Source organism: Carassius gibelio, chromosome B23 (assembly GCF_023724105.1).
Source record: "Carassius gibelio isolate Cgi1373 ecotype wild population from Czech Republic chromosome B23, carGib1.2-hapl.c, whole genome shotgun sequence".
In the NCBI taxonomy this organism is placed as follows: Eukaryota; Metazoa; Chordata; class Actinopteri; order Cypriniformes; family Cyprinidae; genus Carassius; species Carassius gibelio.
Genome location: NC_068418.1, coordinates 17062079 through 17089980, shown reverse-complemented (window position 1 = coordinate 17089980; position 27902 = coordinate 17062079). Strand labels below are relative to the sequence as shown.

At 36.4% G+C, this 27902-nt stretch overlaps 1 protein-coding gene across 1 annotated transcript in view; it reads left to right on the top strand.

The window, feature by feature from the left end:
- Positions 1-27902, top strand: part of lrp1ab (low density lipoprotein receptor-related protein 1Ab) — a 108597-nt gene that overhangs the window by 46088 nt on the left and 34607 nt on the right. Inside the window, exons 7-29 of the mRNA XM_052595009.1 lie at positions 10053-10215; positions 11015-11237; positions 12420-12609; positions 12769-12912; positions 13020-13256; positions 13695-13875; positions 14103-14325; positions 15096-15285; positions 15509-15637; positions 15757-15897; positions 16502-16627; positions 16743-16859; positions 16962-17042; positions 17129-17296; positions 19937-20119; positions 20529-20726; positions 21725-21970; positions 22214-22411; positions 24648-24852; positions 24946-25110; positions 25209-25453; positions 26237-26368; positions 27601-27828. Of these exons, the coding sequence (XP_052450969.1) occupies positions 10053-10215; positions 11015-11237; positions 12420-12609; positions 12769-12912; positions 13020-13256; positions 13695-13875; positions 14103-14325; positions 15096-15285; positions 15509-15637; positions 15757-15897; positions 16502-16627; positions 16743-16859; positions 16962-17042; positions 17129-17296; positions 19937-20119; positions 20529-20726; positions 21725-21970; positions 22214-22411; positions 24648-24852; positions 24946-25110; positions 25209-25453; positions 26237-26368; positions 27601-27828 (4113 nt within the window). The remainder of the gene's footprint in view (positions 1-10052; positions 10216-11014; positions 11238-12419; positions 12610-12768; positions 12913-13019; positions 13257-13694; positions 13876-14102; positions 14326-15095; positions 15286-15508; positions 15638-15756; positions 15898-16501; positions 16628-16742; positions 16860-16961; positions 17043-17128; positions 17297-19936; positions 20120-20528; positions 20727-21724; positions 21971-22213; positions 22412-24647; positions 24853-24945; positions 25111-25208; positions 25454-26236; positions 26369-27600; positions 27829-27902) is intronic.

Genomic DNA, 27902 nt, shown 5'->3' with positions numbered 1-27902 from the left:
TTGACTGCTAAAAAGGCTTTTCCAAAGTTTTGACACCCTGGTCTGCAGGGCTTAAATGAGTCCAACCACAAAGTGTGTCATGAACATAAGCTTTGGGAAAAAGAGGGCAGTGATGAACTGTACTGTGTAGCCATATAACTTTCTTGCAAACAGAATTGTATGCTGACATGGATTTAAATGATGCTGGCCTGCATTTTACAGCATGGCATGTTGTCAACAACCAGATACAATAATGTACAATAGATACATTATTATTATTAGGGGTGTAACGATACACTGCCCCGCAATAACCTCCCCTTGCTGGTGCGTCAAATGACTTTGATCTTTTGTCGATGCTAGCCAGAGATATGGTCAAAAACATCAATTATTGGCAATATTAGGAGGATTTGGCATTTCCATTTAATGTAGACCTGTTACCTTCTTATTTTTATTTAGCCTATGCCATAATTATTATTATCAAGTCACATTTATTATTAGGGCTGCACGATATTGGGAAAAAATGACATTGTGATATTTTATTTTTCTGCGAATATATATTGCGATATGAAATCTAATCCAAGTTTTTTCTTACAAACAAAAATGGGGTGAGCACACTTACATTCTCATTTTAAATGATTTAAACATCGACACCATCTTGTCAATTGATTAATATGCGCGAGGGAGAGAGCAAGACAGCGCTCGTGTTGTTTGAAGACTGTGAGCGTGCGGCCGGGGCTCGCTCTCTCTCTCTCTCTCTCTCTCTCTCTCTCTCTCTCTCTCTCCCTCTTTCTCGCATTCGCTCTCTCTCTCGTGTGCTCTCTCTCGTGCTCTCTCTCTCTCTGCCCTTTTATTAAATCGTTAACACTGCAGTCTTTAATAAAAATCAATTATATAAAAAGCTTTATTTAGCGTATTTAACGCGCCAACTTTCAAAAACAACCGGTTTTACACTAAATTATTTTCTTCTAATTTTTTTCCCCATGTTTACAGGCCACAAGAGAAATATTAAGGGAGTAAATGAAAACAGTTAGCTATGATATACTTTGTTGAAGGAGATTCGTCTCGCCGTCTGGGAGAATATGTGGTGTCAGATGCAGATATGTCTGTCATTACTCTGTAATTCTTTTTTTTACTTTCACTTCCTGCATAGTGAATTGACTGATGTTAAGACGTTCATAACTCTTGTGCAAAGTTTGCACATTGCTTATATAATATCCATTGGCTCGCCTTCATGGTTTAAAACAGAAATATTTCCAAAATTGCGATGAAAGCAGTTAGACCCATACCGAACTTAACCATGAAACCCCTGTGTCGTATCAAACCAAATCATGAATTTTGTGAACCTTAAATGAAACCGCCTGTCTGCGCCATTCATTAACAGAGACATGCAAAACATATTTACAGATACATATCGGGATTTAAGTGTAATGATCAACTTTTGATTAATTAATTCAAAGTTTGACAAATTCCATGACATTCCGCGTAAAACTGAATTCTGTTTTTATGACTTGGTTTCACTGCGTAATTTTCCCGCTTATCACGGGTCCACTTGCCTGATAAAATATCTTCCATACCACCTCTGGTGAAAGGGCAAGTGTAATGCAAATATATTTGAAAGGTCTGGGTGTTTGTTATTCTGTTTTTATTGTATTAGTTAGCTGTATTTTTTAGTTATATTTTAACCTTATTTTGGATTTTACACTATTTATAATATTTATTTTCCATCTTTTTAAATGGATGTGCAATGGAAAATTTATATTTTCTTATAGTAAAAAGATTTTGATTTTATATGAGGTATCAATGGGTCATGATGGTTTGAATAACTGGTATATAGTTCGAATAATTAGCCTTTTTATATTTTGGGGGACTTTATTTCAGTTATTGTGCTGACAGACTGTACCTTTAAATTCATCCCGTTCAAGTCACTGCCATTACAGCTGTACACATGCAAGTGAAAAATCTTTAGATGTTGTCACATTTCATGCTTTATATGCTTTTTTTAAGACTAAAGAAGTTAAAAATACCACCTTCTCAGTCATGTTCTCAGCTTCAGATGTATCTTGGCAGTGTGTAACATAATGGAACAAAAAAGTAAGCATTTTGCTGTAATCAGGTGAACATGAAACCAGACATTCATTGCACATCCAAAAAATAAGCTGATTGAATGCATAATCTTTTTTTGTTAGTTTTTAAATTAAATGAACAGAAATGTTATTTATAAGAGTTCTAGATGGAGCACATTATTTCAGATTTAATGTCACATCTTTTCCGTCTGCACAAAACTAGATCCTTTAGACAGTGACCCTAATGATTCACAGGATACTAAATATTGCGCTGATGTGCATGTTGTTGATGAGTGGTGGATGTTTCCTGTGATCGATGTGTCTTGAAAGCAAGCTCAGATTAAATATTGGCTGCTCTCTGATGAAGACGCTGCCAAGTGTGGTTGTGTTTTCCAGCAAGGAGGGATAATGGGTAGAGAGAGACAGAGGCCTAAGATGCAAAGCTTTCTACTCTTTGTGTGTGTGTGTGAGAGAGATGTCGGAGTGCCAGGGTAAGCCATTCTCCATCACACTAAGGAAGCAGTTTCACAGGAAGGGTGTGCAGGGTGGGACGGCGAGTTAGCGCACAGTAGTTTATTGTTGCTAGAAATAATCACACACTGTTTACTCTTTAGGACTGATGTAGCTTACAGTGTCACAAATTAAACTGTCACTTGTAACTTCACGTGCAGTGTGCTAATCCAAATGGCTCACTTACGAGGTTTCATGATGATGATGATGATGTAGTTAAATATTGTAGTTATGATCATAATGTATTTATAGTTGCTAATAATATTTATGATGATATTTCATATTAGTATTATAGCAAGATGTAAATACATGTGTATTAAAGACATTTAAATGTTAATAAAAACTAAGCAAAATGTATAAATATATAAAATATTATCTAAATAAAAAAATATTATTCAACTATCAGTATTGCTATTAATATTAATAAGAAATGAATCACTGTCATCAGCCAATTTGACATTTTTACCATTATATAATCAAATATTTAAAATGAAATTATTATACAGTAATAATAATAAGAATCGTTATACAGAATAGTTTAATTATTGAATAATTTGTATGTGTATTGTTTTAGCAACTTAACATAGGTAAATGCTAATTACATACATTTAAAAGTAAAATATTTAAAAAAGACAAATATTTAAATTAAAATGATTATTAGTTATTTAATAATAATAAAAATGATAGTCAAAGTATTATGAATTTGTCTGATTATTGTGATTTATTATTATTAACAGTGAAGGAATCTCATAATTCAGCTGCCTTTGTAGACAGTAAGGAAACTCACTAAGTTTTAGAACTGAGCTTCAGTGTCTCAGAATAGTTTAACAGGAAGTTGGGACCCTGTGCATTGCTGTCACTCTGATTTCAGACCCATCTTTATGCAAGACAGACCAGAGGAAGCAATGAGTCACAATCTCTCTGCTGAGAATTTCTGAGTTTGTCTTGCAAAGCTGTGTTATAGGTACTGGGCTACAGTTGGAGCATCAAGGAGTGACTCAGAGACCTTGCCTACATTTCTTCTCTTGGTATAGTGTGGAAATTTCCAGACTGTGTTGTGATTAGGGAACTGAACAGGCCCTTTTGAGTAATCTAGCAGCCTGGACTCTGGCTCCATCTCCCATGCAGCCCAAGCTTCAGCTGTCCACCAGAGCACAAAAGAATGTGTCCTAATGACTAAATCTTCCAGGAGCAGCCAGTTAGCTAGTAACACAATATTTAAATATCATATAGTTTTAAATAATTCATTTTGAACTCCTATGTTGAATCAAGCCAGTATGATTTTTTTTCCTGTGGGACACAAAAAAAAGATATTTTGAAGACTGTGTTGGACATTCTTCTCCATTCAGTAGCAATGAATGAAGACAAAAAATATTTAAAAAAAAAATGTAAAAGTGGTCAATTGCAACGTATTAATTGTAGAAGTTGTCTGAAGTCGTGATGCAATAGCTGTGTGATGAACAGACTGCAATTGAAGTTATTTACTGAAAATATCATTCATGATTCAGTACCATTGTACATCAATGAATATTTAATAGCGATGCACTGATTGCAATTTTTTTGGCCAATGCTGATATTATTATTTATTTATTTATTTGTGTGACCTGCCAATACCGTCTATTATATATATATATATATATATATATATATATATATATATATATATATATATATATATATATAGTACTATAATTTACAGTATATACAAACAAAATCTATACTTTTTCCAACTAATTTTTTTTAAATTGCATAATAATTGCATAATAATTCCCCCAATATGGACTAAGTTACAGATATTCTCTATAAACAAATTTATACTGCAAAATTTCAGATGCATAAATAATTTTATAAAATTAATGTTTTAGAGTATTTTTGAAACATACAAATAAGAAATTTTGGGTAAATGAGATAATACTTTTAAATATGAAACCATACCACCAGTAGGTGGCAGCAAATGACATTTAGACATTCATTCAACCGATTCGTTCAAATGGTAGATTACTTCAGTAACGAGGCAAGTGACTTTTATAAATGGATTTCTGAATAATTGACTAACATGATTCAAAAGCGTGGATTCATTCAGTAACGAAACACCACTGTGTTGCTCAGAGACACACAGCAGTTCAGCTGTGGCTTTGATTCGAACTATTTTCGTCAGCAAAATTGAGCAAAAACATTCAATAGTGTGTCTAAAATGTACTTAATTTTAACATCTTGCTTATTGAACTACTATTGTATAAAGTCAGTGTCACATTGCAATAGTGTTGCTGTTATCTTGGCCGTGCAATGCTGTGTACCTAAATCATATATTATAATATTTTTTCTTGATTGAACTGTTAACAATTGTTACCTATGCCCATTTCATCATATAAATTCAGAAAAAGGATGCAAAACATTGTCTTATGCATACAGAAGGCTTAAAGGTACAGTAGCAAGGTTCGAAATGACTCAGAATGCTTTGTCGCTGTCTTTTGACATTTATCTTTGATGTTCTCCAAGACAGCAGATCTCTTCTGATCTGCTTCACTGTATGCTTAAAGCACCAATTATGTAGCTTCCCAGGCCTTTTACAAAACCAGCCGCAAAACTTCCTCAAAGAGGTCATAAATCAGAGCATCGTTGTTCAATTACACCATGTCCAGAGGTCCTACGCCACCAGGGCTGAGATAATTATATGTTATCAAAGTTCTGATCCCCCTCTAACTGGACCTATAAATCAACAGCCTCTGCTCTTCAGTGTGTATGGGACAACTGTTATTACAGCCACTTCACTAATGACTCTGTGTGGTCGTTTTTGAGGAATGGTAGGACAGTAGATGGATGAGTCTTTTTAATGAGCCTATATGCTGCAGATATTCGGTTTATCTGATGCTGGGGGTGCTGTGCGGTAATGGTGCTGCATTGACTTATATGGCCCAGTTTCTCACAGGGGAGAGTGATTTATAACTGTTGCATGCCGGGCAGATGAGCACTCCAGATGTGCCCCATGACCGCTCTCCCCCGTAAAAAGCCTTAAAACAGAGCAGGATGCACACACAAACTCATCGTCAGTGTGTGAGGAGGGGCAGTGGGTGAGTGGGCGTCCCCACTGTGGCTGATGAACTTGGGTAGTGCATATCAGTTCTCTCTTAGTCATGCTTGAGGGTGTCACGACACTTCATTGGCTCAGGACAACCTTGGTGCTGGTTGTGCAATAGCTGTCCTGCTGATTTAAGAATGGCCCACATCTAGCCCCGATCTGAGCTCTAGAGTCTGCTGGTGTCATCAGTCAGTCATGGAGTGTGACTGATGTGTCTTCCTGTATATAGTTCTGCTGTTTTTGCTTGCTTTCACTGAGATTTGCTGCACTTTAGAAATAGCTTTTTTTTTCTCTCTTAAATGCTTTCTAGAAAAAACTATTAAGGATTGATGAAAGCACAAAAGGATGCTTATAGTGTCACTGTGTTCAGTCATTGCTTGTCATACAAAGTCTAACTGAGTGTCTGTGTGTTTGTTGCACATCATTTTTTTCCCATCCACTTGTTTATTCGTCAGTCATTGCTATACATTTTTCTTTAGCTTGTACAGTTCTATATGTATTTGTAGCTTGTAAGCTTTCTAAATGTGTTTTTTTTTTTTAGTTGTTTGTTTGATTCAGTCATTTATTGTTTGTGTAAAACATTTGAGTTTAATTTGTACATTTGTACATTTGTTTGCTTGTCCGTACGTCAGTACATTTCTTTCTAGATACATTTGTTAGTATTTGTTTTGCTTCTGCATGTCTATTCATTTGTTTGGTCTATATATTATCGATATGGTGGTCTCAGCCTCAGACGTCATGTCCACGGACCGTTGGCTAAATGTCTGATGCATATGGGACACAAAAGTGGAAACACTTCAGGAGTGTCGAAGGCGTCATTGGATTGGTTGAATTATACAGGATTTCCAGGAGTCGTGCATTGCGTTCTTTAACGTTCTGCCTGGGAACAAAAATGCTGTGGTGCCAAACCCCCTCATTAAAGAAGAAAGCCGTCGAGTTTACAGCTGTGATGACAAGTGCTTATCAGGATCAACTAAACACTGGATATTTAAAACTATGTAAAATATTTTACATTTGCGATATAGAATCTTTAGAATACATCAGAGAGATTTATACACCAGTCTGTTATTGTGGTGACCTTTCCGTGCCCCAAAACGTGACGCTGAACGAAACAATCTGTGATTGGTTGTTTGACATGTCGATCAAACGTCTTCATGGGCGGGCCTTGGCCAATGAAAGCTACTAGATTCCAGACCTACAGCCGTCAGTCTGAAGGTCTGGCTACGCGAGACTAATAACAAGGTGGCTGATGGCTGATATAAAGCTGTTGGAACACACATTATAAATAATAAGCAAATAATACATTCTGCAATTACAAATATATTTTACATAATATTTAGCTACTAAATCAGATTTTTTTTATTGAAAATGTATAAATATAAATAATAATTTGATTAAAAATAAATATATGAATAAATTATATGTATGTATGTATGTATGTAAAATAAGCTTTATGGTTTAGATGAGAACAGCTTTGTTCTATAATAATGAAATTGTTAAAAATATGACTAAAAATTAAGTAAACACTGTAACCAACAGGCTAATCCAATAAGTCTTTGTATACTGGGAACTATATTTCCTCTAATGAAGACATGCTTACACAATTTTTATGTAAATATAACGTTGAGACCAATTCGATTTACCACCTAATATTTGCCGATATAATGGTCTTGCTGATGTATAGGATTTCCACTGACCATTTTTAAATATACGGTTTTATGACCATATCATATTACAGGGATAGTTCACCCAAAAATGAAAAACTGTCATTAGTTACTCACCCTAGTAAAAGAGTTGTCCAGTCATATCTTTGTTCTCCTCACCCTTCTTAAATCTCTTGTGTTTCTGTCACTGATATAGTTAAGCTTCACTTTACTGGTAGCTGTAACCTTGTTTTATCTGCCATAGTTAAACTTGATATATTCCTAATCTCATGCCAATATCAGTTTCCGTTTACAGTTATTTAGATCTTGTGAGTAATTTGAAATGTAACCAGTCTTTACTTCCCGTCTCCTTCTCCCTTGTGTTACTTCTTTTAAAATCATCTGCATTCCTGCCATATTTTTCACAACAAATCCCAGTTCATAACCATATGTGGTACCTTTCGCCTGTACTGAGATGTAGTTACAAATGATTAGTTACAGATGTTCTTACCACATATTGTTTCATACTTTTCCTCTGAAGAAAGGAGGGGGTGAAGAAAGAGTGAAGAGTTACTTTGTTCGTTTTAGCAGAATTGTACTGGATGAGAATATCAAGATGAAATGTCCTCTGGAACAACATGTCTTTTGCAATTTTGCGCAACATGTTCTGTAGATGTTTGTTTTGCAGGCTGTGGGATGTGGAGGGGAAGGGGTTAATGTGGCCTGGAGGTAGTTTTACATTTCCCGGCAGGGCTTCTGTTTACCGGACTTTGTAGAAATGTGTGAGAACAGTTTGTGTCTGGTTTGCACAACCTCGTTGCACTGGGTTGCACAACGAGGATATATTCCTGTGTCTAAGGATCATTAGTGGATGCCTGCAGAAACCCTCGCCCAAATCAGTAACAGGGAGTACGGTGGCAGCTGTTGCAACACCAAGCATCATGGGAGGCACCGCAGACCGGCCTGCACAGCTGGACCTCTACATGGCCCGCACAGAAAGAGTCTTATTGTTATATAAGAGAACGAGAAACTTAGTATTCACTGAATTAACATTTCAAACTCTTTTCCCAGAATTGAGGATATCTGTATGGCCAAGTCCAGCCTCCCTGTGCAGGGAAAAGGTGTGGTAATGGAGAATGTGTGGAGACGGTTGAGGCATGGAGTTATTTCCCGTAGTGTTTGTAGAGTTCCTGCTTTCAGATTTTTAGCTTGCTGTCTTTTTATTTGTGTTGATGCAGAAAGTGGAAGAAACAATCTCTGAGTGAAAAATCATCTTGTGACTGTGAGTTATAGTTGGGCTGGTACGCACACACACACACAAATGTATACATGTGCAGAGACATGCATAAAACCCATTGGGCCATATTCATAAAACACAAGTAGAACGAGTTTCTGCGTAAATCATTCGTATAGTAGTTCTTATGTAACTTGCATTTTATTCAGTTTGACATTTTATGTCAGAATGGATTATCAGGTGATTTGATTTAGATAAATTTCTACTGCTTGAGTTTTTTTTTTTGTGTGGGGCACTTTATGAAGATTGCTTGTACTGTCAGATCATTCATACAATTCAACTTTGTAAAATTTAGGTTTGATCTAGTTATACAATACCATTCTTTTTTTTTCAAGAAATACCTTTATTCAGCAAGGATGCATGGAATTGATCAAAAGTGACTAAATATATCAAATCAGCATATTAAAATATTATATTAGAAATTTTGATGGATCATGCTGAAAATTCAGCTTTTTCATAACAGGAAACAAATTACATTTTAAAATATATTAAAATAGAAAAGACTTATTTTACATTGAGTTTGTTTTTCAAATTCCGTGTTTTTTCTGGATTTTTTTTCCCTTTACATTCAGCTATTTTAGTGGTTTAATAAATAAAAAATAATAAAAAACATCTTTTTCTTAATAAATCATGAAACTTTTTTTTCTCAAATTCTGTCTTAAAATTATTTTTCTGGGTTCCATTTCAATGGTTTAATTAAATTGTAATAAAAGCATCTCTAATTAATAAATTTTCATAAAGTATTTTACTTAATTTATTTATTCAGAAATACTGCATTGTGCATGTATGTTCTCCTGTTAAATTAATTCTGGTAAATAATTTCTTTGGTAAATTCTCCTTAAACTGTTTAAATGATAATTTCAGTAGTAGTAGTAGTAGTAGTAGTAGTACATTACGTTAATTAATATATTTCTGTCACAGTTTCTTCAAGTTAACCCAAACCTTTATTTTGACTGGTTTTAATGAAGACCTTTACGACGATAGTTTTTCTCAAAAGAAATGGTAAAATGCTCATGAAGTTACTCTCAGAGCTGTTCCAGAGATTACTTTGTGTCCTTGTGTACTCGTATATTCAGGTGCGCAAACTTTTTTTTTTTATGAATAGCAGAATCTTGTAACAATGAGGTTTCAAAGCACATTAATGACAGCAGTGTGGTTGGTTTTTCACTGTTCAGGTTTCTAACTATTGTCTTGTTTTCTTGGTTCTCTTTTGATAGAAGCCTGATAATGGGGCTATGTTCAAGTACACTGACAGATACCATCACATTGTAGCCCTTCTAGCCTTTTTGTAGCTCTTGTTTTCAGATTCCTCTTTTCCAGTCCTCCCAAGTTTTGCGGTGCAGCATCTTCCTGCTGAGTCAGACAGAAGCTGCAGTTATGACTGACTAAAAATAAAGCAAACTCTGAAAACAGCTTTCACCTACCCCCACCCCCCGTATTCCTCCTCACTCTCTTCCTGTCTTTTTTCCTTCTCACAAACTCAGATGTGGAGCAGATGGCTATTGACTGGCTGACAGGAAACTTCTACTTTGTGGATGATGTAGACGACCGCATTTTTGTGTGCAGTAAAGATGGCTTAACCTGTGTCATCCTGCTGGACCTGGAGCTCTATAACCCAAAAGGAATCGCACTGGACCCAGCCATGGGGTGAGACCCCAAGACCAATTTTCCACAATTTTTGTACAAATAATATCCAATAATGTCCCTCGTGCCATTTTAAGTTCTCTTCAGATGTATCTCAGACATGCCTTTTTGTGACTGACTTCAAAGTCATGTCATGATTTTGCATCATACCACAGCATCACTCCCTACAAGTGTCCATGATTAGTTTTTTCTCCATCATGATAGCTTATTCACTTCTTCAACTTGCTGCAATTTTGAGATGATAAAATGTTCTTGGATTAATTTCCCATAGCTTTTTCAACTCATACTAAAAACAAATATAATAAAAAATGTAAAATAAAGAAAGTTATTTATTGTTTTATGTTTTATTTATTTTTTTGGTTTGTTTGTTTGTATGTATGGTATCATTATTATCATAGCAAATTAAGCACATTTATGCCCTAAACCTTTAATACTATTATGTGGAGAGAAAAAAAAATCAATCATATTACTGCAAAAAAAGCATTCAAATTAAATATTATTTATTATGGGTAGTATTTGTTATATTTATTTATAATTATTTATTGTAATATATCAATTATTTTAAGGGTTAAATATTATTAAAATAACTGAGTCTGGACAGGATTAATCTAAATAGAATAATCTAGAATAAAGAGTGAAAAAAACAACAACAACCAAATGCATCATAATAGTAAAAACTGAGAAAGTTTCACACAGAACAAAAACTTCATTGTTCTAAATATGAAAGTTCATCAGGTGTGAAAAAATACTATTTATGCATAATTACTAAACACACAATTCATAATTTATTTATTTTTTCCAGGAAAGTGTTCTTCACAGACTATGGCCAAATCCCGAAGGTAGAGCGCTGTGATATGGATGGCCAGAACCGCACCAAACTGGTAGACAGTAAAATTGTCTTCCCTCATGGCATCACTCTGGACCTGGTCAGCAAGCTGGTGTACTGGGCTGATGCTTACCTGGATTACATTGAGGTGGTGGACTACGAAGGCAAGAACCGGCACACCATCATTCAGGGATTGCTGGTACGTGTGAAGTGTCACATGCACATTTGTGGATGCCAAACACGTACACGTTGTTCGAGATTTGTTTGTTTGGAGCCATGAACTCATTCTCAGGATGTCACTTGCATTGACGTCATCACTAGTTAATTTTTGGAACTGAAAACATCACATGATCAGCAGGACTGAAAGATCAGCATTAGCTCATCCCAAACCTGCTGCAGCAGTGCAAACTGAGCGTTGTGCAAGTCAACAGTGTCAGTCTTTTTTTTTTTTTGCTTAAAACATTCAATCCTTAAGTTTACATTCAGCGTATTGCAAAAATAAACAATGGATTGTTCAAACTTGCACTGTAGATGTTAACATAGACGTACTGGAAATTAATATCTGATGTTGCAATACTTTTGCATAGGGTTATGTAACACTAACATCAATTAAGTTATTCTTTAAAAATAATTATAATGTAATAACAAATCAAAATTATCTCAGACTTAACATCTCAATTGATGTGATGCCTAAAATCACTTGTAGCATTTAAAAGAATATATTTTTTCTGGGTTTTTTTTCTGGTTTTATTTTTATTTTTATCGTTTTGTTTACGCAAAATAGTGTGTGTCATTAGTTCTCAACTGGCAACCTTCCAACGGGGCCTTAAAAGTCACATCTGTATTTTCAATTATTCCTGGGATCATGCCAGAGTCCAGTCTCTGTTAAACATATTTTATTAAATTGTGCTGGTTTAAGTCCTTAGGGAATTATTACTCCACAAAGACTTTTTTTTTTTTTAAAGTGTCAACCCTGAATCAATTTTACAGTTTTTATCTAAAGCAATCATTAAAAACTGGATAAAGTGTTTTTAATAACTCTTTTATATATTTTTTTATTTCAAATCATCTCCTCAACAGCAGTTTTTTTTTTGGGGGGGGGCAGGAATCAGTATTTGAAAACTGAGAAATATGAAGAAGTCTCATTGGTGAGAATTTTAGAACTGTAAAAGTAATGTGCATTTAGTAAATAGGTAATTGAAATTTATTTAAACACGGATCCTTGATGTGGTCAAAGTGAGGCCTTTAAGTCAAGGTGATCATACTGGCCGATATATTGATCTATCAATTTTAACACAGTGCATCAGATGGCAAACAGTGTATACTCTCACACTTTATTCACAGTGGCTCTATTTTTATGCTCTCTTTCTTTTTTTGGCAGATTGAACATCTCTATGGTCTAACAGTGTTTGAAAACTATCTGTATGCCACCAACTCTGACAACGCCAACATGCAGCCCAAAACCAGTGTGATCAGAGTCAACCGATTCAACAGTTCTGACTTCCAGGTGGTGACGCGTGTAGACAAGGGTGGCGCCCTTCACGTTTACCACCAGAGACGTCAACCTGCTGGTACGACTTTGGGGAGTTAGTTTTTAAATGTTCCTAAATGTTAAGTTCAGCAAGTGTTCGAACATTTTAATTGTAAGGCAGCATGACTCAGTACTATTCATTGTGGATTCCCAACTGGTCCCTTATGATCAAATTAGGCTTTTGTGTTTGTCCTTACAGTCCGCAGTCACGCATGTGCTCCAGATCAGTTTGGGAAGCCAGGCGGCTGCTCCGATATCTGCCTGCTGGGTAACAGTCACAAGAGCCGAACCTGCCGCTGCCGTTCTGGTTTTAGCCTGGGCAGTGACGGAAAGTCCTGCAAGAGTGAGTAAAATCTCAATCCAGCCTGTTCAAACAGTGTTACACAACAGTGTACCCCATTATAAGGTTTTCTTGCATATAATAAATGATTTTTTTTTTTTTACCCTCAGAACCAGAGCATGAGCTCTTCCTGGTGTACGGTAAAGGTCGGCCTGGTGTCATCCGTGGTATGGACATGCATGCCAGGGTGTATGACGAGCACATCATCCCCATTGAGAACCTGAATAACCCAAGAGCCCTGGACTTCCACGCTGAGACCGAATTCATCTATTTTGCTGATGCCACCAGCTACATCATCGGCCGCCAGAAGATTGATGGCACTGAGAGAGACATCATAGTGAAGGATGGTGAGTGCAGAATGAGGCTGGGATGAGGCTGGGACTCCTGTAAAGAATTGTTAAGTGGTCATTGTGAATATATAAAGTTAATAAATATTTAAAATGAAAGTTATTTGAAATATTAATGTGTCTACTAGCTCGTTATTTTTGTTTTTGTTGTTGCTCAAATATAAAATCCCCATGAAATCAAAAGTTTGTATCAATATGTTAGTCTTAATATTATATACAAGGCAGTGTGCTCCAAAACAGTAAAAAAAAAAATCACATTTAGAAGATATAAGCATTCACTTCTGCCAAAACAGCTCAATTATTTTTTTGACATCACATCGTACTTCATCTTCTCATCAAATCTTCTGACCAATCAAATGCTAATACATATATAATACAACTCCTGTATCTCTCTCTCACTCTTCTTCATCCCATGCATGTTGTCTATCTATTCCACAGGTATTCACACAGTAGAAGGTATTGCTGTGGACTGGATGGGGCAAAACCTGTATTGGACTGATGATGGACCCAAAAAGACCATCAGTGTGGCCAAACTGGAGAAAGCCTCTCAGACCCGCAAAACGCTTATCGAGGGAAAGATGACCCATCCTAGAGCCATTGTAGTAGACCCTTCTCATGGGTAAATCAATTATTTTTGCTTGATTGCAAAATTTTAAGAAACAGGCAAACTATCGACTGTAATGTTTGGAAATGTTAGAGATTTTATATATTTTAAGTCACAATAGACTTATAATTCAGAATAGGTTTTAGCAACCATATGTATTGATAAACCAGGTCGAGCTGCACTAAAGTTGTTTACTTGAATCTAAAGTTTTGAATGAATGCATAAATCTGTGCTGTTTGCAGAATGATGTACTGGAGTGACTGGGAGGAGGAGCCTAAAGAAACCAATCGGGGCAGTATAAAGAAGGCCTGGATGGACGGGTCAAATGCTGGTATCCTGCTTACTTCTAAAACTGTGCTCTGGCCCAATGGCCTCAGCCTGGACATCCAGCAGGGCATCTTGTACTGGGTGGATGCGTACTACGACCGCATCGAGATGGTGCTTCTCAACACCACAGAACGCAGGGTGAGGAAACTCAAGGAAGCTCAAGTTTGTATCTTAGCTAGAGATACTTATTATGTCATTATACTATGATGACCAAATTTCGTAAATAAAAAACAGGGACATTTCCTAGTTTAATGGTCAAAATATCAGTAATTTCTAACTTGTTATTATCTATGAAGTAAAAAATGTTGTTTATTGAATATACACTTATTATAGAGAACATTGAATTATAGGGAAATTTTATTTAACGTTAAAAAATAAACATGAAAATGTGTCAGTTTGTTGATTAGGCATGCATTATTCATTTTATTTCATTTTTGTTTAGCTTATCTACATATAATTTTTGTATCAGCTATTTAATAGTTCTACTATAACATGAAAATATTGCTGCTTTGAAGTCATGTTGGAAAGGTTGAATGCCAAATTGTGAGTGGGAAATTTTGTATTTATTTTTTTAGCCCAAGGTTTTTGAGTTGGACGTGTGTCAGTGGAAAAAAATACACACACACACATATATAATTTTTTTGGTACACTGGCTCAACACTGGCTTAGTTGCATGTACAAAGTATCTCGACACCTTCATAAATTACCCAATTTACTAAAATAACACATAAAGCAAAAACTTCCTATGACCATTATTTTTGCAGAAATAATAAAATCTATAAATATATATAAGTAGACTACTATGTTGCTCTGACAAAATGATTGGATGCAACTGATGTTCCACATAATTTTGACATTCCAACTTTTGTGTTTGAATTTATATTAAAAACCCTTTTCTGTTCATCCAGACGGTATATGAAGGACAGGAGCTGAACCATCCCTTTGGCCTGTGTCACTATAAGAACTTCCTGTTCTGGAATGAGTACCGCAGTGGAGGAATCTACCAACTGGACCAGAACACCAAGAAGGCCACGTTGCTGCGCAGTGAACGACCACCAATCTATGAGATTCGCACCTATGACGCACAACAACAGCAAAGTACCGAACACCCTAAGCATTTCTTTTTGGAAATGAATCATTTATGAGTCATATGTAAAGCATGAGCTCACTGATCAAACAAAGACCTAATTGTGTTGTTTTGTATGTTAACATGTCTCAACCGCCACATTATTTATACAGCGTTAGAGAGCTAACAAACTAATGAGATCAGAGTTTCAGTGGTTTTATTGGGATCTGCTAAGGATATTTTTGTTGTGTGCAGTCACAGGCTCCAACGTGTGCCGTGCCAATAATGGTGGCTGCAGCAGTCTGTGTCTGCTGACGCCCACTGGACGCTCCTGCGCCTGTGCCGATGACCAGATACTTGATACTGACAACAAGACCTGTAAAGGTGGGTATTCTGGCCTTTAAATGGCCTGAATTGTACATGTGGTTGTCAATAACCTCAGAGGCTTGTAAAAAGGCCCATTTCGGATTTGGAATAAATGGTATTTATTTTTTTCTCACCAGCAAACCCTTCCTACGTGCCTCCTCCTCAGTGCCAGCCTGGAGAATTTGCCTGTAAGAATAATCGCTGTATTCAAGACCGCTGGAAGTGTGACGGGGACAATGACTGTCTGGACAACAGCGATGAGGCCCCCGAGTTGTGCCGTTAGTGTCCTTTTGTCTCATATTTTCAGATATGCAAATAACAACACCGACATTCAAAAGTCTCTTGGTTCACCAAGGCTGCATTTTTTTTTTTTTGGTCAAAGATAGAGTAAAAGCAGTATTAATGTGAAATATTATTACCATTTTAAATAAACTTTTTCTATTTTATTATATTTTAAAATGCATTTTATTTATTTGATGCAATGCCAATATTCCTCAGCTATTACTTCAGTCTTCAGTGTCACATGATCCTTCAGATATCTTTGTGATATGCTCATTTGGTGCTCAAAAACATTTCTATCTATTATCAATATTGAAAACAGTTGTGATGCTTAATTTTAAAAAAATGTTTGGGGGGGGGTGTAATATTTTTTGACAAGTACAGAAGAATTGCAATTTTAATCTTTAATCTCATTTCTGGTGAGCTAATTTGTTCTTGCAAAATATTCATGTCTTTCACAAAAAAAAATGATCCCACACTTTTGAACTATATACTGTATGTTTGTGTGTGTGTGTGTGTGTGTATATTCTGTTATATCGGCCATCAAAAGAAACAAAACGACACTGAGTGCACATTTAAATGGTCCTATTTGTCCTGTTTCAGACCAGCACACCTGTCCCGCGGACCGATTTAAGTGCCAGAATAACCGTTGTATCCCCCTGCGCTGGCTTTGTGACGGAGACAATGACTGTGGGAATGATGAAGACGAATCTAACAGCACCTGCTTGGGTATTGTGAACTTCATAATTGCATGTCAATAGGATTTGAAAGCTTTTTCTCCCAATGAATGTCCAAACACTTTTATGCGCTTTGGGACTTGACCAGGTTTTCTTTTCTCTCCCAGCACGCACGTGTCCTTCAAATCAGTACCCATGTGCCAGTGGCCGTTGTATTCCTGTCTCCTGGACTTGTGACCTGGATGATGATTGTGGCGATCGCTCAGATGAACCACCATCTTGTGGTATCTAAATTTGAGCCTCTTTTCTTATATCATCATGCCGTGCTGTGAACCCTTTTCTTTATCTCCTCCTCCTCTCTCTTCTCTCTCTCTCTCTCTCTCCAGCATATCCCACCTGTTTCCCCCTCACTCAGTTCACTTGTGCCAATGGACGCTGCATCAATGTCAACTGGCGTTGTGATAATGGTGAGTTTCTAATTCCATATTGCCATTTTCTAATGTCATATACACATAAGTGTCCAGTAAGTGTCATCATGTGTGTGTGTCTTCAGATAACGACTGTGGGGATAACAGTGATGAAGCCGGCTGCAGTCACTCGTGCTCCAGTGTGCAGTTTAAATGCAGCAGCGGCCGCTGTATTCCAGAGTACTGGACCTGTGATGGAGACAACGACTGTGGAGATAACAGCGACGAGACTCATGCCAACTGTACTAATCAAGGTGAGTTTGAAAAGTAGCATTATTCGATGAAAGAAAAGAGGTCTTACTCCAAACATAGTTTAATTCAGTTTTTGGGAAAAATTACTTGAGTCAGTTATTTGTTTAACACTGATGGAGTTTTGGTTACTCACCGCTGTCACCTCTGGCTTGCTTAGTTGGGGTCACGTCATTTAAAGCGATATCGTTGACGTGATTGCAAATGATTGCACAGACACTATTTAAACTGAACAGAGATGACATCACTGAATTCAATTGTCATTTTGCATTATTGACACACTGTTTTCCTAATGAATGTTGTTCAGTTGCTTTGACGCAATGTATTTTGTTTAAAGCGCTATATTGTGACTTGACTTGATTTGTTTAATTTTGTTATTTCTTTTTTATGTATTTATATTTTTATATTTTTATTTTTAATTATATAAATTGTTTAAATTAATAGTTAAATTAAGAGTAACAAAATGAACAAACATGGAAAAAAATAGAATGTTTATTTGTTAGAAAATAAGAGTTTTGTTTGTTTTATTTGTTTAATTTTTTTTATAAATTGTTGAAATAAATGTACTTTTGAACATTTTAATTGTTAGAAAATAACAAAATTGTTTTATTAAAATAGTTTGATGTCCCAAATTTTGATAACTAGTGAACCTCTTAGAAAACAACTTTATATATTAAGTTTGTCATCCAGAGGTTGATAATTAATATTTTATCGAGATGAAGCGCTTTCATTCACTGATCATTTGTTTAAAAGACAAAATTATATTTTTAATAGTGTTGTCTTCTTTTCTTTCTTTTTTTGCTTTTTTTTTACCCTCTTTGTATTTTGTAAACTGTCAGTTTACTCTTTGAAGCTGTTTTAGTTGTGTGAGCCTCCTGAAGTGTCTCCTAGATTTTAAGCGAAACCACAATGACTAATGCAGCTGATCTCTTCATTAACAGGAGTAAATCACGATTTCACAAACTGGGATGTCATCTTTTTCTTGTTTTTTTTGTGGTCTGTGGTGAAACACGTAAACCACAAAATCTTGAAGAATGTCTGCTCTGAGAGCAGTGTTAATGACTGCTCTGAAAGCTGCTGTCTTGAGGGATTACACAAGCACAGATGTGCCGGGACGTTTGACGCATGAGCCACTAGTGCATCCTCATGTGCATTTTTGTTCTTATCTCTTTCCCTCTCCACAAGCCTCATTCGTGTGGTTTCATAGCTATGAATTGCTCAATGGTTGGCCGGGCCCTGCGTGGAACAGGAATGGAGGGTTAGGTTCTGTTTTCGGGGTCTGGGCTCTGTCCTTCTCTTCTCTAATCCCTACGGCATGCTGGTGCTTAATAGACTCGCAGAATCAATGCAGCAGAACCAAGCCAGAGGCCTAATGAGAGTGCTGGGCCTCATGGGAGCCTGGCAATGTGTTTGTGCCTGTGTAAAGATGTAGATCCGAATGAGGTCATGTTAGCATGAGTTGTGAAGGAGAGATGTTTCATAAAGTCATTAAGTACAAGTTTGAAGTAGTAATGTTAAAAGTAATGGTACTTTGGTCACAAGTCAAATTTAAATTGTTTATATTTGTTAGTATTTTTATAGAGGAGTGTATAAAAAAGTATTTCCATAAATGTTGGGATTTATTTATTATTTTCTGCCTTTACTACATATGATGCTTATGAGTACAGTAGTATATTACTATTAACTTTTCTGTACTTTTTTATGTGGAAAATTAAAGGGGAGAAAAATCCAGAGTCAGACATGTATATAAAAAATAAAGTAGTTTAAGTAGCACATGCAATTTTGCTAAAATACGGACAATTGGCAGATAATTGTAATTTTCCAGTCAGATTTTGGTATTGATATCAAGTGTGTGTGTGTGTGTGCGCGCTCTTTTTTTTTTTTGTGACATATCAGGACACAACTCTGTATAATGACATGGGTATGACACAGGTATTACAAGGAGAGGGTGACTTATGAGGACATAATCCATGTCCCCATTTTTCAAAACGCTTATAAATCATACAGAATGAGTTTTTTTGAGAAAGTAAATATGCACAAAGTTTCCTGTGAGGGTTAGGGTTAGGTGTAGGGTTGGTGGAGGGCAATAGAATAAACAGTTTGTACTGTATAAAAACCATTACGCCTATGGGATGTCCCCACTTTTCACAAAAACAAACGTGTGTGTGTGTGTGTGTGTGGGAGAGAGAGAGAGAGAGAGAGAGAGAGAGAGAGAGAGAGAGACGCACTGAATACATGCAGCTCGAGCAGTATGATGTCATTGGGGTCAGTTCACCCCAGCAGATCCCTGTTCTAGGACACACTTCTCTCTGTTTACGGATGAGCTCTGGTTTTCCGCTTCCCCCTCTCTAGACTCTGCCAGACACTAACCTTTGCCATGAGGGAAAGCCTTTATTTCTGATGCCTAATGATGGCCGTCACAGTGCCAGCCCTGGACCGCTGTTCATGAGAAAGTTTGCTTTGGATCAGTTCATTGAGGTTGTGCCTCACACTGGTTACAATCTCCATCCCTGGGAACTGATTTTTGACGTCAGGAAGCCAAGCTGTCATTACCATCAAATAATAAGATATGGGTCCATGCCTTTGTATGAGTGTTCACACGGCTGCATTGTAATTGCTTGTCCCATTTGTGCTTTTGTCTGCAGCCACGCGGCCTCCCGGCGGCTGCCACACAGATGAGTTCCAGTGCCGAATGGACAGTTTGTGTATTCCTATGCGATGGCGCTGTGATGGAGACACAGACTGCATGGACTTCAGTGATGAGAAGAACTGTGAGGGCGTCACACATATGTGCGACCCTGCTGTCAAGTTTGCCTGCAAGGACTCGGGTTAGTTATTCTTAAATGTTCTCACTCATGTTTCGCCAACAATCATAAATAAATGTTGACATAAATCAAAATATCAAATCTTAAAGTCCCCAAATCAAAAGTTTGACCATTTTATTTAATGTATATTATCTTAAACAGCATCTTTATGCAAGTGTAATCTTGTGTAAAAAGTCTAAAAAAAAAAAAAAAAAAAAAAGCAATATATATAACAATATTGATGACACATCTTGCGTACATGTATACCCATTTTTATTCAATAAAATTTGATTGTCTTTCCTCATCTGCTATAAACATATTTTTTATTTGACTAAAAATTACAAATTGAAGCATATTTGCAAGTAAATTCTGAATTGTGGGTCGAATTATTATTATTATTATTATTATTATTTTTTGTGTGTGTCTATTTTAGCTCGCTGTATCAGTAAGGCCTGGGTGTGCGACAGGGACAGCGATTGCGAGGATAACTCAGATGAAGAAAACTGCGAGGCTCTTGAGTGCAAGCTCTCCCACCATGTTTGTGCCAGCAACGACTCCATCTGCCTACCTCCTGAGAAACTGTGCGACGGCACGGACGACTGCCCCGATGGCTCGGACGAGAAGCTTTGCAGTAATGCACACGCACTGAAACACAAATACACTCAAGTTAAAGGGATCATTAATATTGTCATGCTTTACTCAACCTTGTGTCATTTTAGACATGTTTAATTTATTCTGTGCATCACGCAATAAATAGTATTTAAAGAATCAAATAGGCTACTATTCAAAAGGTTTTGGTCAGTAATTATTTTTTTATTCAGCAAGGATGCATTAAATTTATTAAAAGTGACCCTAAAGAAATCTATTTGAATGTTTTTCATATGAACTATATTCATCAAATAATTCTGGGGGGGGTCAGCATATTAGAATGGCTGGAGTAATAAAATTATATTTGAAAAAATATTAATATAACAGAGTTTTCCACTGTTTACTGTTACTGTTTTTACTTTATTCACAGATACGTAGAATTGGTTAGCATAAGACATAAAAAAACATTAAATCATTAACACAAATTACTGGCCCCGATCTTTTTAATGATGATGTGAATTGTTTTTATGTAATGAAGGTCTATAGTAAATAAGTGACCATGAACTGCCAAACTCCAAAAAGCAAAATAAAAGGAGTCCATGTGACTCGTCAAATAGCTTCAGAAGACTTCAGAATATATATGCCACAAGCCATATGGGCTACATTTTCTGTATGATTTGATTTATTTTGGTCTTTTTGTGGAGCTTGACAGCCAGTAGATCTTGTGTGCTCCATGGATGAATGCCTTCAGAGTGAATAAATAATGATAAAAGTTTCATTTAATGTGTGAACTATTCCTTTAAATCTTTCAGTTTGCACAGAGCATGCCAACTCAACTTGTGTTTCCCATTAGCATGACACAAAAATATTTCAGGCTTGAATTCAAATGAAATAAGCACATTCCCTCCTACTCTTGTTTACTTATTTCTTTTGATAGGCTTGCAGTAACTTACCCATAAACACCCTTTCAATCCCACTTGCTTCTTTTTTATTTATTTATAAAAAAAATGTATTAAAAAATGTAACCTGTTTTCGTTCTAGATCTTTGCACGATGGATAATGGAGGCTGCAGCCACAACTGTACCATCGCTCCTGGTGAGGGCATCCTCTGCTCCTGCCCAGTTGGCATGGAGCTGGGTACCGACAACAAGACCTGCCAGATTCAGAGCTTCTGCGCCAAGCATCTCAAGTGCAGCCAGCGCTGTGTGCAGGAGAAGGCCATGGTTAAGTGTGCCTGCTATGAAGGCTGGGCGCTCGGGCCAGACGGCGAGAGCTGCAAGAGCACTGGTGAGGAAAAGACAGGGTGGATGAATAAAGATACCTAGAATATTTCACCTCTTGGTGAGATGTATAGTACACTGTATATAAAATATATTGTATATATTGTTTTTGCTAAAATTTTATATAATATAATATTATATTATATTACATTACATTACGTTATATTAAAGTCTAGTGACTTTCTGGTGTAAAACCAAAATCAAGGGTTAGCAGTGTGCTGGCCTTATGTGACTTGTCCATGTTCTTTAGATCCATTCAAGCCCTTCATCATTTTCTCCAACCGGCATGAGATCCGTCGGATTGACTTGTACAAGGGTGAGTTCAGCGTGCTGGTGCCTGGCCTGCGGAACACCATTGCCCTGGATTTCCACTTCAACCAGAGTGCCCTCTACTGGACCGACGTGGTTGAAGACAAGATCTATCGGGGAAAGCTGTCGGAAAACGGAGGTAAATGGATGTCTTAGTCCTATAGGAGACGGTGTTCCTAAGTCAAATAATTAGTTGTTAATAATCTGTATTATTATTCATATATAGAAAAATATAATTTAGTTCAGTAAAAGAACATTCACTACAATTAAAAACTGAACGCGTCTGCTCAATGCAGCGTGTTGAACGACAGTCACATCACAGATCAGATTTCATTTATCCAGTGAGGACAGCTGACTGACAGGAAGAGTGAGGCGAGACAGACAAGACGAAATTAAAACGTAAGGCAAAAGCGCCTGTTTGGCGTTACTTTAGAGTTTGAAAAGCCTGTTGACTTTTGCCGTTTATTTAAGGTGATTTTAAAATATTCGTTTCTTATTTAATTGGTTCCACATTATTTGCTGTTTTTTACTTTATTTAACCTTTTATGTAATTTATTTATTTTATTTGACATCAAGTTGTATGCCGTGCCTCTTAAGCTTTCTTATTCGTTTTGCTAATAAACAAATATATATATATATATATATATATATATATATATATATATATATATATATATATATATATATATATATATATACACACACACACTCATAATATATGTATATGTATACATATAATAATAATAAATATGTTTATGTTTGGGTTAGTACATGACATTGTTACATTACATTACATTTACATAAACATTGTTTAGATGGAGAACTTTATTGGTTCACTTAATAATGGCTTTGGACAAAAGAGAGCTTCAATCGCATTCTCATGTTTTAAAGACTTGTGTAAAGTTCTGAGTTGCCCTTGTTGTCTAACTGTGTTTTCCCACATTGTTCTGTTCTTTTCAGCATACCGAGTTATTATTACAACTATTCTCGGTTCACAAAACCACAGCATGCATCTAAGTGAGTCTGTGTGTGATCGTAGTACAGGAATTTGGACGCCTCTGTCTTTACCCATTTGACTCATTCCTAGTTTGCGTGACTACAGTCAGAGTAAAAGTGAAGCGTCGGAAGCCTTAGTTGCTTTGAAATATGTGCAAACACCTCACTCCCTTTCTGAACTTCTCTTTCAAGAGATATGATACACTGTCCAAGTTTTGGTTCCATGCTGTCGTCTTTGACAGAGTAAAAATATGACTGACATTGCTGCCAACACTGAAGTGTTGTTTCTCAACCCCCATCGGGGAGGCTGCGCTGTCTCCAGCCCAACAGAGAGCCATTCTGGACCTTTAATTACTGCTCTGGATGAGAGTCTCTCTCACAGATCAGAGAGCGGCTTGCCTTGATTGGGAGCCTTTTTTTTTCTCTTCCACATGGCTGTAGCCCAGAGTGGGGGAATATTTATTGCAGCATTGACTTAAACGGCTTTCAGGCTGGAAGCAATCAAACTATTTCTTAGCCAATATATACAGTCTGAGATCACTGGTAAAAATGTTTAACGTTTTGAGTGAAAGGTTGAACTTAGTATTTGATTTGTTTTCCTTTTGCAGCACTAGAGCTGTATGAACTCCACAAGTTTGTGTGAAATATGATGATCATGTTCTCCAGTATGATTTGAGATTATATAAAGAACATTTTGAGCATGAATTGAAGTCTGACTGACTGTACGAAGAATCACATGATCAGTGTCATATATGTTCTTATTTGATTAGTGACCTAGAAATAGTGCAGAATTTTAAATGATTTCTTTAGGGATGCACAATATATCGCCACTGCATTGATTGAATATTGATACTAGAGGGGTTGTTGATCATTATTTGTTTTGGTTGATATTCATGATGTAATTGTACAATCTTATATTTGTTTATTTTTTTTTTACCTTTTGATTTTTTTTAATTACCTTTCACTCATCTAAGGTATACTTAGATAATACACCAATAATTTAATAATTAAATGCAAAATGCACAATTAAGTAACAATGTTAAATATAATATTTAGCATATCTCAAAATGAATGCCAATGTTTGATACTAACATTATAATGTTGTGATGAATAAATTCATTTGCAGGATTTATAATGAGATATATTTAATGGCTGTCTAACTACTGTTCTATTGAAATAAATAGAATATATATATCAAAAAATTGTATGTCTATAAATATAATATACTTTATATACTGTATATTATTATAATATATATTGTATATAAAATCTAATATTGGATCCATAATTACTACTTCATGCATTTTTCAACCTGCTTAACCTTTTATTTCTAGGTTTAACTTGGATTCCTCTAAATTCTCCTTGTCTTGGTATTTCAGCTCTCACCAGTTTTGAGGTGGTGATTCAGTATGGTTTGGCCACTCCAGAGGGTCTGGCTGTGGACTGGATCGCAGGAAACATCTACTGGGTGGAAAGTAACCTGGATCAGATCGAAGTGGCCAAGCTGGATGGTACCATGCGTACAACACTACTAGCAGGAGAAGTGGAGCATCCGCGTGCCATTGCACTTGACCCGAGAGATGGGTAAAACATGATATACTTTGACAGCTGTGTTATTTTTCAGTTATGTTGACAGAATTAGGTTGTTACAAGAAATGTTTCTTTTTTTCCCCCCAGTATTCTGTTCTGGACAGATTGGGACGCCAGCTCCCCTAGGATAGAGGCTGCGTCTATGAGTGGGGAGGGCCGTCGCACCATCCACAAAGAGACTGGGAATGGTGGCTGGCCCAACGGTCTCACTGTGGACTACCTAGAGCGCCGTATCCTTTGGATTGATGCCAGGTATGCATGCACTATTGGCACTAAAAGTAAAGTAAAATGCAAAAATGTCCACAGTTAGTCATCTTGATCTTCTAAAAAAAAAATACAAATTTCTTTAGATCTGATGCCATCTACTCTGCCGCTTATGACGGTTCCGGCCTGATCGAGGTGCTCCGGGGTCACGAACACTTATCACATCCTTTTGCCGTCACCATGTATGGAGGAGAGGTCTACTGGACGGACTGGCGGACCAACACTCTGGCTAAAGCCAATAAATGGACAGGACACAATGTGACGGTGGTCCAGAGAACAAACACTCAGCCGTTTGATCTTCAAGTGTTTCATCCTTCTAGACAACCTCAGGGTGAGAACCAGCATGACCTGAACTAGCATGTCACATTCGTGTTTCATTTGTAAGCCGTGGACACCAGTGTTGTTTTTGTAAACCAAACCTATTAAAAACAGTTTTCTTTTACTGAAATAAATTATAAATACTAGATGAAAAACTTTAACTTAAGTTTATATGTGACCCTGGACCACAAAACCAGTCATACGGGTGATTTTTTTATTTTTTTTAATTGAGATTTATACATCATCTGAATGCTGAATAAATAAGCTTTCTGTTGATGTATTGTTATAATATGACAATATTAGGCCGTGATACAGTTATTTGAAAATCTGGAATCTGAGGGTGCAAAAAATCTAAATATTGAGAAATCGCCTTTAAAGTTGTTCAAAATGAAGTTCTTAGGAATGCATATTACTGATCAAAATACGTTTTGATATATTTACAGTAGGAAATTGACAAAATATCTTCATGGAACATGATCTTTAATTAATATCCTAATGATTTTTGGCATAAAAGAGAAATCTATAATTTTGACCTGTACAATGTAAACTTGTGACTGGTTTTGTGCTCCAGGGTCACACATCAGAAATGAAATATGATAGGTTTTAAGTGCCAAAATTTCTAAAACTGGATTGAAAAAATGAATATATATATATATATATATATATATATATATATATATATATATATATATATATATATATATATATATATATATATATATATATATATATATAAAATAAATGTTTTATATATAAATATGAAAATAACACTGAACATTTTCTTCCTCCTTTGCAGCTCCCAACCCGTGTGCAGCGAATGATGGGAAAGGGCCCTGCTCTCACCTGTGCCTCATCAACTACAACCAAACCTTTTCCTGTGCCTGTCCACACCTCATGAAACTCAAAGCAGACAAACACACCTGCTTCGGTAGGCTCCTCCTTCCTCAGCCCTAAGATCTAAGTTCTGAATGGAATACTCTTTTACTAAATACTGCACAACATATTACATTTTCCTTGACGTTGTCATTGCACATATTCTACTGGCATTCTACTGTTTGAGCAACAGGAACAATATAAGTTGTTCTAAGAAACAATAGGCAATATTCCACAGTATATTGTCATGTGACCTCAGTAGGTTTTATTTATCAAATGTATTAACGATGGCTGTTTGATTAAAAATTGCTGCTGATAATATTTCCATTTTAATCCATCATACTGGAAATAGGAGGTAAAGCGCATTGCATTGTGGGCTACAGTAATCCACGCAGTAATCTTTTTTTTACATACTGCATGTTTAAGTGAATGTATTTGCTCAGCCTGGTATTCCACAGACAAATGTACTGCACTCATAGTACTTTATTTAGAACGTAACCTAAAGCTTAAGTTCCAATTTGAGTGAGTAGTAAGCAAAATTGCAAAGCCGCAGATCTCCTCGCTGTGTTAATTGTCTGTCTGCATCTAGCTAAATCCATTAGCATTTCATTATTGCTTCACTTTTAGGTAAATACATTTATAAACTATATTGGCAGCTTCAGACTTAAGGAATAAAATCTTACAAGCATTTTTCAAAACACATTTCACATTTCAAAAAAGCATACTGTGGCTGACAATTTTTCAGTTTACTATTATTTTGAATGTAGCACACTTCAGGACAGATAGTATATGAATTGCGGCACAGCATGAGGCTTTTCTTTTAGATTCCTTTTGCGTTGGCACTATAAAAGCTCAATGTTAGATTTTTCAGGCCAGGCTGAATGTGGGCTGTAAATCTCGTTTAACTGTCAAGAAAACAGCAGTGCACCCTGCCGCCCAGATGTACGATCAGTGTTTAGTATTCAGCAGCACAGCCTCCATTATGGCTGTATGGAGAGCGGAGGGATTGGAGTTAGAGGACCTGTAGGTGACACTAGATAGTGGCAAACGCAGGAGCCACGCTTCCGTTCAGGCTAATCAATATAGAGACTGTTCACTACTACTGTATGTTCTTTACTAATATATGTATTTACATAGAAAAACAAGAAGACTACAATTTAACAATGGCTTATATTTTGTACAAAATGATTTTGTGTAGACAAATAAATATATATGGTTTGTTTTACATGCACTGATATGATACTATATATCTATTGACAATGACTTATCTGCTTTTCTTTTGTCCAGAGTACCGTCAGTTCCTGCTGTACGCTCGTCAGATTGAAATCAGAGGGGTGGACATTGATAATCCCTATTACAACTACATCATCTCTTTCACTGTGCCCGACATCGACAACGTTACCGTGGTGGATTATGATGCCCTGGAGAACCGCATCTACTGGTCTGATGTTCGCACGCAGACGATCAAAAGAGCCTTCATCAATGGGACTGGTGTGGAGACGGTGGTATCAGCTGGTGAGATAATGGTTTGAAGTCAACACTGGCCCAAAATGCATATGAACACTCAAAAATGTACCTTCATTGCTTTG